At 44.0% G+C, this 13,492-nt stretch overlaps 1 protein-coding gene across 2 annotated transcripts in view; it reads left to right on the top strand.

Moving 5' to 3' along the window:
* The window catches only part of DYNC2H1 (dynein cytoplasmic 2 heavy chain 1), a 1,541,159-nt gene that overhangs the window by 474,856 nt on the left and 1,052,811 nt on the right, over window positions 1-13,492 (top strand). For both annotated transcript variants that reach the window (XM_069202358.1, XM_069202357.1), the window contains exon 38: window positions 2,842-3,106. In XM_069202358.1, the coding sequence (XP_069058459.1) occupies window positions 2,842-3,106 (265 nt within the window). The remainder of the gene's footprint in view (window positions 1-2,841; window positions 3,107-13,492) is intronic.

Below are 13,492 nucleotides of genomic sequence, written 5' to 3'. Positions count from 1 at the left end.
CACAGTAGGACAAGCAGTACTACGAACTTTATTTCAAACAACTTCAACTCCTACAGGCTGAGCCACCGCTTTTGGGGAGATAACTGCTTACTAGTCTATGCAAAGCATGTGTATCTGCAGCTACACATGCCATCGAACGGAAAATGTCACTTACCCAGTGTGCATCTGTTCGTGGCATGAGACGCTGCAGATTCACATGCGCCCGCCCGCCTCCCCGGGAGCCTGTAGCCGTTTGAAGTTGATCTTGAACATTTATAAATTTGTAAATATATTGCTTTAAACCACCTTATGTACATACATATTTACTCCATTGCATGGGCACTATTGCTATAATACACAACTCCTACCTCACCCCCTGCGGGGAAAAGAATCTAAGATGGAGTCAACGCCCATGCGCAATGGAGCTGAAAGGGGAGGAGTCCCTCGATCTCGTGATTCGAAAAGACTTCTTCGAAGAAAAACAACTTGTAACACTCCGAGCCCAACACTAGATGGCGGGATGTGCAAAGCATGTGAATCTGCAGCGTCTCATGCCACGAACAGATGTACACTGGGTAAGTGCCATTTTCTATATATATATATATATATATATATATATATATATATATATATATATATATATATATATATATATATATGTGTGTGTATATATATATATATATATATGTGTGTATATATAATGTATGTTAATATTTGTCTGTGTTTGTATAAACACACACACACACACTGTTGTGTGGAGTTACACTATATTGTTTTTGTGTTTATTTCAGATCCCTACAACAAGCTTGTGTGTGTGTAGTGTGTATATATATATTTTATATATCCCCTAGTGGCGGTGGCCACTAGGTAGTTAGAGTTAGGACCATGTTTCATAGAAACAGCATTTTTTGACCTACCTGTATCTTTAGTACCGTTTGACAAATCTTCACAAAAAATTTCCCAAAAAAGTGTTGCAATGATCTTTTGCGCACAGAAGGTTTCGGTGTGATCTGTAAAGCAGGGACAGAGAAAATAGGGGAGGGTGAAAAAAGTTGCGTTTCCATGTTAATTACCATAGGACTTTTAGGCATATCTACAGCCCGAACCGCTGGGCGGATTTGCACCAAATTTGGCAGAAAGCTAGCTTTCCCTGTGCATATCATGCTTTTGCTTATTTGGTGTAAATCCTTTCATTAGTTTCTGACATATTGAAGGGAAAATTATTTTTTATATATCTGATTACGATGACTTCACGGATATTTTGCAAAATGTGCTAATTTTTTGTGAGTACATGTGCAAAAAGAAGCATTGCAATTGACTGAACGCAACCTGACTACAAAGTTGCGGCTGCCATTTTATTTCACGGGACACAGTCCCTGGGGTGAAAATCCAAATTGAAAGTGGCATAAGGGGTCAGGATGAAGGTACCCTGACCCCAGGGGTGTGATATAGGTATGTTTTTGGGGCACAATTATAGGTTTAAAATAATTTTGTGTCACCATGTGCGATATTGCAAATTATCACAAATTATTCTCAAATATGGAAAGGTTTGAAAGAAAAACCACAGACTCATTCATACACTTATTAATTCACTCATACATGCACTCAGAGACGCATGTGCCCACTTTCCCATTCAGATACTCATGCACCCATTCACACCCACTCAGACTCACACACACCCACTTTCAGACCCACTCAAACACTCATGCACCCACTCACAGATCCACTGACAGAGACAGGCCCTGTGGCCAACCTGGGATGCCCACGGCCAAAGGACGTGCATGGCGCAGGGCACGTGGTTATAAGGGCTTGGCTGCAGGCCAGGCCAGGCCTTGCGTCCAACCCCTGCTGCGCACAGCCGGGAGTTGGAATAACTTATAGTAATTAAAATTGCTCTACATTAAATAACCATAGAAATTCACTGGAAAAAAACAAAGGTTACAGGGACGTTCTAGTTAGGTTCTAAATGTACTTGTACAAAACCATAGACATTTAGCAGTAATAGTTAGAGTTCTTTTAAGTAACTATAGCTTGCGCCCTAATATAACTATAACTTGTGCGTTCGCCATGCACAGCTAATTACTCCACATATTATATAGTTGATGAGATCTTTTATGGCATCTTTGATATTATCACTGCAACATTTGCAATATAATTATTGATAAGAAAACTGTGCACGGCAAGGGCGTGACTTATAGTTACCTTAGGGCGTGAGTTATGGTTACTTAAAAGAACTCTAATTATAATTGCTGGATTTCTATGGTTTTCTATGAGTAAATTCAGAACTAACTATAATGTCCATGTAACCTTTGGCTTTTTCAGTGATAATATATATTGAAATATGATATATAATGAATATATATTTTTTAGTGAAAATATATATTGAAATATGATATATAATGAATATATATTTTTCAGTAAAAAAATATATATATATGTATGTATAACTTTTAAAACTTTAAGGAATATTACTAACCGGTTAAAACACCACTCAGGGCCTGACTTAGAACTCTCAGACTGGTTACTCTGGCGCAATGGTGACAGTTATCCCATCTGCCGAAATCTAAAACCCATTTATTTCCAATGGGATTTAGATTTCAGCAGATGGGATATCTGTCACCAAGTGATGTTTTTAACTGGTTGGCAATATCCCAAAGGCATTTTTACATATTAATGAGAGAGCGCTCTATTTTATTAATGGAGGACTAGTTTTAATGCTAGTCATCTTTCATTTTACTAGCATAAACTATTTGTGGCCCCTTTAAGTTTATTTTCTTTATTTCTTTAAAAAAGGAACGTTATTGAAATATTTGATTTGCAATCACAATGATATTGAGTTTCAAACTTATTTTTTATCACCAGATTAAAAAAGCCTTGGAATTATATGAACAGCTGCGACAGAGAATGGGCGTTGTTATTGTTGGCCCAAGTGGTGCTGGAAAATCTACACTTTGGAAGATGCTGAGGGCTGCACTTGGTAAAGTTGGCAAAATTGTAAAGCAGTATACTATGAATCCCAAGGCCATGCCTCGACATCAGTTGCTTGGACATATTGACATGGATACCAGAGAATGGTCAGATGGTGTACTCACGAGTAGTGCTCGGCAAGTAGTGCGAGAACCCCAAGGTAAGTTCCTGGAAATATACACCTCCAAAACTGTGGTGATCCAGAATGCAATTATAAGCCTGGTTTACCAGTTTATGTTCATGGAGATAATTGCTTCTAAACAGTTATCCAAAGTTAATATAATTAGCTGATTAGAAGAATGTTCTTCCAATTAAGATGGGTTGAGATATGTGCATGAGGTACTGTTAAGTATATTGTACACCGAGCAGTTCTACCAGTCATCATTGAATACTTAGGTCAGTTCACAGGGCTGTGCCCCCTTACCTATTTTCTTTAATCCTTCTATGATACCCAGGCTCAGCAGATTGAGGATTATGATCTGATGTATCCTATACCTTACTACATCTCTTAAATCCTGCTTGTCTTATCGAAAATTCTGGCAATACATTTGGCACGGTCACAACAGCATTATTTGGCTATTATGAGTGTAACAGGAAATAACATGCTGAATGTGTTACTGCATTGATTTTCACAAATTTTCCTCAAATATTGGCTTGTTTTTCTGGTATATATGTGTAGGAAAGTCACTCTTTTTGACGTGGTTATCTCCACTTTTTGCCTGTTTACCAGTGTGTTTAGTCTTACTTCACTGGGATCCTGCTAACCAGGATCCCAGTGATTGTGCCCTCATCTCTAAAGTTGGTTACTTTGGTACTCTTTACACCCCACAGTTGGAATACTGGTATACCCTTTAAGTCCCTAGTATATGGTACTTGGGTACCCAGGGCATTGATACACCAGTAGTCCCCCATGGGCTGCAGCATGTATTGTGCCACCCATCGGAGCCCATACAAACTCGCCCTGCCATTGCAGCCTACATGAAAAGGTGTATGCACCCTTTCACTGCTGCTCACTCCACCAGGTCACTGGAAGTCACCCCTGTGGTAGGCCCTCCTAGCCCAGAAGGCAGAGTGCATGTTTCTGTGTGTGAGGGCACCTCTACATGAGCAGAGTTGCCCCTACAAACTCTAGTTCCAATGCACTGGACTTCATAAGTGCTAGGAAGGCATTTTTCCTGTGTACTGACCACACTGTGGTCCAACTACATAATGGTAACTCCTAACATTGGCGTGTTTGGTGTCAAACTTGCCGGAATCATACCCCAATACTAATGCCAGTATTGGTGGCATGATTCCATGCAATCTGGGGGCTCCTACCAGTCTTTCAGGGTTTGCGGGCAGCCCGCACTGCTGCAGCCCCTCAAACAGATTTCTGCCCTCCTGCTGCTTGATTAGCTCAAGCAGGGGAAGGAAGAACAAAGGCTTTTCTGTGGGAGAGGGGGGCAACACCCACTGTCTTGGAAATAGGTGTTACATGGCTGGGGAGGGGTAACATCCCCATGCCAGTGGTTTGCTTTGAAGGGTACATTTAGTGCCCTCCTTGCATAGTCCGGTTTGCACCAATTCAGGGACCCTCCGTCCCTGCTCTGGTGCGAAAGCACACAAAGGAAAGGGGAGTGACCACTCCCCTGTCCATCACCTTCCCAGGGGTGGTGGCCAGAGCTCCTCCAGGAGGCCCTAGGGAGCATCTGGTTGGTCAGGACAGGTGACTGATGTCAGTGACCCCCCTCTGATAGGTGGTCACCCTGCAGAGTGACATAGCCACCTGTTAAGGCTTTTTAGGAACTCCCTTGATCTTAGATCTCTAGATTCGGCATACAAGACTCCACCAGGACTCCTTTGCAACAACCTCTTCTGCTCCTGTCAACCAGAACCGCTACTTGACTCTTCAGGAACCAAACAAGCCTGCAACTCCTGAGGTGACTTTGCATTGCAACATTGTTTCTCTGGCTCCTTTCAGCAATTGCAACATTTCTATAGCTGTGCATCCTCTGGGGTCGACAAGACTTCAGGTGCACCAAAGAAGCAAGAAGGAATCTCCCTTGGAGTGAAGGAGGCACTCCCCTGCATCTGCAGGCACCAAAGGCAATGATGACCGGCTGCTGGGATCTTCTCCCATCCGGCTCCCGGTGGAATCTCCAACACAGGTGGTGGGTGTGAGTGATCCCCTTGATCCCTCTCTACCTGCTTTCCATCTTGGGAGACGGTGAGCCCTTGCCTCTCTTGCAGGACAGTACCCTTGTGCACAGCAACTCTTGCAGCAACCAAGGCTTCTTGACTCCTGCTCCAAAGGATCTTCAGGCTCCAAGTAGCCCTGGTCTCCAGCACTTCATCCTTGCTAGGAGAGTCTCTTCTCTGCTGCTCCAGTGATGTGATGTGGAACTCCACTCCAGGTGTGCTGATTGGACCTAACTGCAACTTACTGTGCCTGCTGCCAGTGGTTTGCCTGTGGGGGCTGCGACTCCTTCTGCTGGTTCTCCCAACTCCAGGGGTTGAGTCTTCTGGACCTTGCTGGTCCTCTTCTTCCCTGCAAATCTTATTTTGCTCCAACTTCAAAGCAAGGCTTGTTGATGGTCCAACTGACCATCTGTGACTGGCGTGGGACATCTTCTGCATGACTCGAAGGATCTCTCTGCAGCTCCTGGGCTCCACAGCTGATCTTTTTTTCCCCATCGACCCGGATCGTCATCCACAGAAGGTTGGATAGTGGCTCCTGCCGCGTCTAGACACTTCTGTGTGGCCTGGACTCTGTCCTCTTCTTTTTCAGGTCCTCTTATTTCAGAATCCACCATTGCGTTCCACTGGACTGGTCCTGGTCTTGCAATCTTCTTTTCAAGTCCCCTTGTTGGTCTTTGGGAAGATCAGGGACTTACCTCTGCTCTCCTGGTCGCTGTGGGTCACCTAGGTACTCAACTCTTGGGATCCCGAGTTCTCCCAGCTCCCCTCTAACTACTCCACATCCTTGGGTGAGGGACTTCACTTCACATTCTACTACTTTAGTATATGGTTTGGCCCCCCCACAGGGCCCTAACTATCTCTCATTTTTGCCAACGCGTGTTGTTCCCTTTGGCTAATTCCTAATAATTACTGTGTATACATAGTGTTTACTTATCTCCAGTTGGGGGACTGTCTATAAGTAATCTAGTTCAGTGTTACTATAATAAAATACTTTTATTTTTGCAACACAGTGTGGTTCCTTTCAGGTGTGATAAGTTGCTGTGTGACTGCTGTGATATTGCAGGCGCTTTACACTCCTAGATAAGTCTTGCCTGCTCACCAAAGCTACCACTAGAGAGCCCTGGCTTCCTAGACACTGTCTTCATTCACTAATAGGGGTTGGCTGGAACTGGTATAAGGTGCAAACACCATAGGTGTCCACCACACACCAGGCCAGCTTCCTACAATATGCACCTGCTTTTTGGAGGTGATTATTTGCATTGAAATAGTGGGTAATACTGTTTTACCGACAAAGGGAGTTTTTGGTAGAAGTCCACTTGTCCTAATGTGTTGCTTTACACTTCAGAATAACAGAACTATGCACTTCAGGACAATTTAGGGCACAACGTGAAACAGTCACTCTCAAACACCGTAATAAGTAGAATAATCAAGTTTATTTATGGGACAAGTTCTCATATAGCAAAACTGACCACACTAAAATATCATGAAAAATAACATGAGAATGATTGCAAGAATATATCATACAAAATAACATGAGAATAACTGCACAAATATAAGCACTCTGCGATATCATGAAAAATAACCTTAAAGTAGCTGCAAGAATAAATTCATACTACACATACACACACAATATGCTCAAATGACTATAAAATGAAAGGCTTCACCGAAAAAAGATTCTGCATCCTTCCGCCGTACACCAAGCCGGGGAACCCAAATCGACTTGCGCAGGGAGTCTCGTTCGGTACAATCAGTCCTCCTTGCGTTGCGTCCAACCCAGAAGAGAGTTCCTGAGCTAGTTCATAAGGGCTCCTGACCTTTATAGTATTTACTAATGCCCATGGGTCTTTTCGAGAAAAAGACCCCCTCCTTTACAAATTGTGCAATCGGCGGTACCTTGTTCACCCTTCAAGACATCTCCTCGGAACGGGCCAGGTTCCCAGAAGAGGGCTCCAAGGTGAAGCTTGCATTCCTCCTTGAGTACAGGCGCATCCCACTGTCCTAACTGATAGCTGGTGGAATGTAAATAGCGCCCTCCGTACCAGGCAGATGGAGCGAAGTTGACCAGAAAAACACCCCACCCTGCAGTTTGCAGAAGCTTGTGGAAAAACACAGAACAGTGCTTCACGCACAGAACCAGACTCGACAAGATGGAGTTGTGAGCCAATGTAAGATGGAAGCAGAGGACAATGGTCCATTGTATATAACTATGCATTATTTCATTGCCCTTACACTGCACCACTGTTTACCTTGCATGTAGTGCATGTAGCAATACACCTAAGGGGCCCAAAAGGGCAATCATCTACAATTCTGTTGTGCTGCGGCCAATTGCAACAAATATTACTCTATTCCATTGGACTGGTCAATTGTCCCAGGTCAAGTACCACTACCAGTACGTTTCTCTGCCATTAGGTTGTGGGTTTTGAGGTTTTTTTGCGTTGGTTTAGATTGCACACTTCCAGCAATATCTTTTGTAGAAGTTCAAGGGACTGTTGTTCTTGGATTACTATACTTTGTTTTGTTTTCATATAATTTTTATTGTTTTCAGTGAACCAGTACAAAAAGCACAGTGGATATGTTCTGCAATTTATATCATTTTTGAGACATCATAAGAATGCCTGTACATATTGTTGGATACCATATCATTTGGCTAGTGCCATCTGCAGCAGATGCGTAGGATTATCTAATAAGAGACCAAAATACATGTCATAGTTGCTTGCTAAGTATAAGCCAATGTATCCTCAAAGGTTATCACATGGCATTATGGTTCATGGGAGCCAATAAAACACAAACAAGCCTACCTGTGAATTTACATGGACATCCTCAACTATGCAGTTTCTTTTCGGCAGCCCTGCATGCATCCATACAGTACCAATCCCAAAAACTTGAGATGAGGCTACTTTCCCACAGGTTGACTATGTTACGTCTCAAAACTCCAAGGCCAGTATTGAAAAGTATTTTTTTATATTTTGATGATGAATGATCTCCCCAGGTTCCCAGCAACATGATTTTAGTATCCCATACCACTGGTGTGTCAGAGACTACTCAGGAGCTACCAACCACCCTCTGCCAGAATTCTGTGATTTTCGACTCCCCTCATGTGTGGAATATTGACCTCACCCTACCACATCTCTGGGGCAGGTGTACAACAACATAACCAGGCATGAGTTCTGTTATGTTCAATGTAGAAGCTTAAGTTGTACCATCTGCAAGCCAGCCTTTATGGCTTCTTCCTTTGGTCCCCATTTAGCTTCCGTCCAGTCTGAGTCATCCACAGGGCTCAAATTGATTTCACATTTTGCCTTCATCTGAGCCATCTTATCAAGGGGGTTATTACTGAATGTTATATTTGTGAGATCACTTACAATTAAGAGGTTCCATAAACCCTGTACTTTCTACGTAGGAGTATTCCTGAATTTCATGCATGATCCCTTTGTATCTTTTCATATTGTGATTTAGATATATATTTTAACCTCCAGCATTTTACTATATGGTTTCCTGAGCTTCTCAGAGATTTTCATTCAAGATTTGTCCCACATATCTCTGGTCGTAGATGTCTATATAGCATCCCACTCCTGAAAACACCAGAGTAAATTTGTAATGCACCCTGCCAGCATGCTGTGTGTGTAGCCCACCATCTGTGTTGGTTCTGGTAACCTATGTGTGAGTGGCGGTGGCGGGGGTAACATCATAAATCAATGCCAGGCATCCTCTAATGCCCTTGAGCCTTCTGTCGACTTGCATGTAAATTTCTTCCGGGTGAGAGAACATCCAGTCTTTCAGTACTACTGGTCCTGTATATCTGAGAGTGTTATCCCCCCCCATCATAGACACTGTGGTGCCTTTTGGCCAGTGATATTTGTGGGGCCCTCTCATCCCAAAGAAGTATCCCCCTCCAACTACAGAAAATAAGTCAGTGGCAACCAGGACAGTATATTCTGCAGTATTGAAATTAATCTTGGTAAGAGCATCATTTTGTACTTTCAATGCCTTCTTAATAATGAGAATAACAGTTGATGCCAATGCGACATATTAACCTTAAAATGTTCCATCACACTTTCAAATATCATAATTTGGGTGCAATCATCAGCAATGGACATCAGATGTAAGTCTGTGGCTTCCCAATGATATGGCAAAATTAACACCCAGTGAGCTATCTTTACAGAGAAGGACATGAGACATGAGACCTCTAAACTTTTGTACCTAGTCCTCTACAAAGAGTTCTGCCCTAGGGGCCTTCAATGAAATGCAGTACCCCCACCATTATGATGATTTTTTCATGTGACTAGACTCTCTTCATTCTCTGTCTTAGCCATCATCATCTTGCCGTCCAACTGAAGATGTTGTACAGTGGGCTGAAGTTTCGTTATGGCCCTGGAGATAACCTGGCTGATTGTTTTACTACATTGTATCTGTTGGATATTTTCTGGAAATCAGTCCTTTCCTGTTTTTAACCCTAGTGTAGACTGTGCCATTCTTAGATTGTTGACAGACAGAGAAGACTCCCCTATAGTCAACAGCATATCCACCATTGAAGGTTCTGAAGGAATAGGTTGTGCCGGAGTCTCAAAGCCATGTCCTCAAAGCCTCCCTTATGAGCTGATCTTAGAAAATTATAGTTTTCCAGTTACTTTTGTTAGGGCTGGCGTGCCCCCTCTTGCTTTTATGGCCAGATGTAGTACCCCAATGATTTTGAAGTGATGTGTTACAATACTGGCCCCATCAGTTGTTCCAGCTGTTGTGGACATGCTTGACCGCTTTTTCAAACAAAATAGTATCTTTAGCTTAGAGTTATCTAATGTGCCCAAAATAACTAAAAAAACATTCTGGAAACACTATGCACCATTTGTCCTTAGTTTCTTTTCTGTAGTTGTTCAAACCTACGGAGTACTTGGCTGTTCATTTAGAATTCTGTTATTGTACAACAGTAACCGCTTCTCATCCAAGGAAAGGAGCCATCTTTGCTTATCCCTGGCTGACTAGTTAAAAAGATCTATCACTTTTTAGAGAGCATTGAAAGTACTCATACATGATGGGTATCCGGGCCCCTCAGTAAACTGGGAAAAAACCTCCCCAGTCTCTTACGGGAAAATACCATTCTCCAGAATTGGATCTTTCTTAAATTCACATGCTTGAATCATTCCCTGTCATCGAAGTGGGAGTCCCACAGTAACATTAAATAGCAGTCTAAAGAAAGTTTACATATAAAATAAGGTTCTCTAGTAGGGGATTTCCTTTCATAGTCCTAAGCAATGAATTGTCCCACCCACGTGTGGCGACCCCGGAGTGTAGGGTGCTGGCTCTCTACGTAGTGTGCAAAGTTAGGCACACTGCAGAGAGTCCAGGCAACCACACATTGGTTTACACGGTTAAAAACTACACCACCTAATTCTCTAATTTTTACAGTAGCTTGGTCAAGAGGTTAGGCCAATCTTAGAGAAGTGCAAAGCATTTGTTGTACTCACAGCATCAATCTTGTAACTCACACACTCGGAGGAATAACTTGAGACCAATTTATAAAAACACTTCAGATTTGTATATAAAATTTAAGACCAAGATCATCAGAAGTGGCTAAGTACGTTTCGAGATAGAATTTTTTTAAGTTTAATAACAATAATCTTTTTGTGTAATTAGGCACAATGGAATCAATGGAAGATAACCTTTAAAAATACATATAAAATCACACAGTAGGTTTACAGAGTTAGTCTTTTGCAGGTTGGTCAAGGTTGTCGGTGGGCACCCAGTGCCAACTGGAGGAGTTCAGGCAACTCCCGGTTCTGGCGGGAGCAGCGGGAAAAGTCTCTGGAGGTGGTGCAGGGCCACTGAGAGGGAACACTTGGAAAAGCACTGCATAGGTACGTTTAAAGGTCAATCCAGGGGGTGCCCTTGGGATGGGAGGTCGCAAAGGTGGGGGTCTCATAGGGCACAGCAGTTTCTTCGGTGCAGGGCACAGGGCTGCCGGGTGCAGAGCGAATCTGTGATCCTGTAGCTGTGCTCAAGGATGCCCTTAGAAGCAGGAGGTAAGTCAGTTCAAGGGTCGATTGCAGGACAATGGTAGAACTCTGGCTGGATGTCTGGGTTGTTTCTGAAGTCCCTCAACTAGGGCTTTTCTCCTGGTCCTTTTACAGTCCTGGGTGGGCTGTTTTTCTCAAAGGCCATCGTACAGACTTGGTGATGTCATCACCTTCTTCAAACTTGGGGACCATCCCTTTGGGGATTGTAGGAGTGTCAGAGTGCTCTCTGTCCCTAAAAACTAAATTGCTGCCACCATTAATGAGTGCTACACCAATTTCCGATCTCTGCCTTTCTACAGCCAGAGGCTGTCTCTCCTGTCTTTTGGCCATCCTTGCTAAAAGGAGGTCCTCTTCATTGGGGCTGCCCTCAATGTTCCCAGAGGAACTGGACTCCCCTGTGGTAGACCCAGAACCTGTGAGTACTATCCTTAAAGTCAGGGGCACTGTCTTCCCCAGTTAGGTTAGGAGGGGGCAGTTCATCCTCCTGATCCCTAACTTCTTCCCCATCTGAGTTGGGGTCTTCCTCCTCATTAGGGTGTTCTTTGCATACTCTGCTAAGAGTTCCTGGAGATCAGCCTTGGTAGAGTTGAAACCAGTTTTAATTTGTTTGAGTCTGCAGAGGGACTTTAACTCTCTCATCCAAAGATGGAGGTTTGGGGTGAGGTTAAGCTTCACAACCATGTTCTCTGAGCTGCTCATTTTGTTACTAAGATTGGGAATTTCTTTTATGAACTAAAAACTACTTCTAGCTACTTACCCCTAACTATAGTGCTTACTAATTGTCCCTCCAGATCTGCCACAAAAAAATGTGGCTTGGTCCGGGGGCCGGTATCTCCCATGGTTGGGAGTGCCCTAGGTCAGCATGAGAAAAAGGTTCTCCACCACTGTTCCTGCAGGTTTTGACCCTGACTCCAGAGAGCACGAGGGCTCTTACCCCACCCCATGGGGTCAGAAACTGGTTTGGTGGTGTCAGGCTGGCATTGACTGGTCAGTCGCACACTAGAGTGTTGGGTGAATTTCAGTAAATCCAATACTGGCATCAGTGTGGGTTTATTGAGCTGAGATGTTTGATACCAAACTTCACAGCATTCAGTGGAGCCATCATAGATCTGTGAAGTTTATAATGATAAACTCCCAGCCCGTGTACTCTGTATGGCTCACTGGACTTACAGTGTCTACGAATGGACTTAGAAACGGTTGGGGCATATTGGTCATGCAGCTATGCCCTCACCTGTGGTATAGTGCACCCTGGTTTAGGGCTGTAAGGCCTGCTAGAGGAGTGACTTACCTATACCACAGGCAGTGGGTTGTGTGCATGGCACCCTGAGAGGGATGCCATGTTGACTTTACCTTTTCTCCCCACCAACACACACAATCTGCAATGGCAGTGTGCATGTGTTTGGTGAGGGGTCCCTTAAGGTGGCACAACATATGCTGCAGCCCTTAGGGGCCCTCCCTGGTCGCAGGGCCCTTGGTACCACTGGTACTGTTTACAAGGGACTTAGCTGCAGGGGTGTGCCAATTGTAGAAACAATGATACAGTTTTGGGAACGAACACTGGTCCTGGGGCCTAGTTAGCAGGATCCCAGCACACTCTCAGTCAAGTTAGCATCAATATCAGGCAAAAAAGTGTGGGGTGTTGGGTAACCATACCAAAAGGGGCACTTTCCTACATTGTCTGCCTTAGACCTAGAAGGCTGGTTGGTAGCGCTGGACTTACAGAATGCGTATTTTCATATTCCCATCCTGCCGGCCCACAGGTGTTACCTGCAGTTCAAGTTAGGCCACAAACACTTTCAGTTCACTGTGCTGCTACTTGGCCATACCAGTGCCCTTTGGGTGTTCCCCTAAGGTGATGGCAGTGGTCACAGCTCATCTGCGCCCGTCAGGCGTTTCAATCTTGCCTTAACCCGATGACTGGCTGTCGAAGGTGAGCTTACCCCAAGCATTTGTCTCCCACCTCCAGACTATGGCAAACCTTCTGCATTTGCTGAGGTTCACTGTAAACATGCCAAAGTCACACCTGACTTCCTTTCGGATGCTGACTTCCATAGGGGTTGTTCTGGATACAGTGCAGTTTCACTCTTATCCTTCCAAGCAATGAGTCTAGGATATTCAGGCTATGATACCGATGTTTTGGCCTCTATCCTGAGTTTCAGTGAGACTGAATCTGAGGCTGCTGGGCCTCATGGCCTTCTGCATCTTGCTGGTAAATCATGCCAGATGGCATATGCGGGCTCTGCAGTAGGAACAGATGTTCCAGTGGGCGCAGCATCAGGGAATCCTTTCTGACATGGTCCAGATCTCAGAGGCCTTAAACCTGCAGTGGTGGATTTTGAACCTCAATTGGTTCAGAG

This window comes from Pleurodeles waltl, chromosome 8, assembly GCF_031143425.1.
Source record: "Pleurodeles waltl isolate 20211129_DDA chromosome 8, aPleWal1.hap1.20221129, whole genome shotgun sequence".
In the NCBI taxonomy this organism is placed as follows: Eukaryota; Metazoa; Chordata; class Amphibia; order Caudata; family Salamandridae; genus Pleurodeles; species Pleurodeles waltl.
Note: the sequence above shows the minus strand (reverse complement) of the source record. Positions and strands in the feature narration are given on the sequence as shown.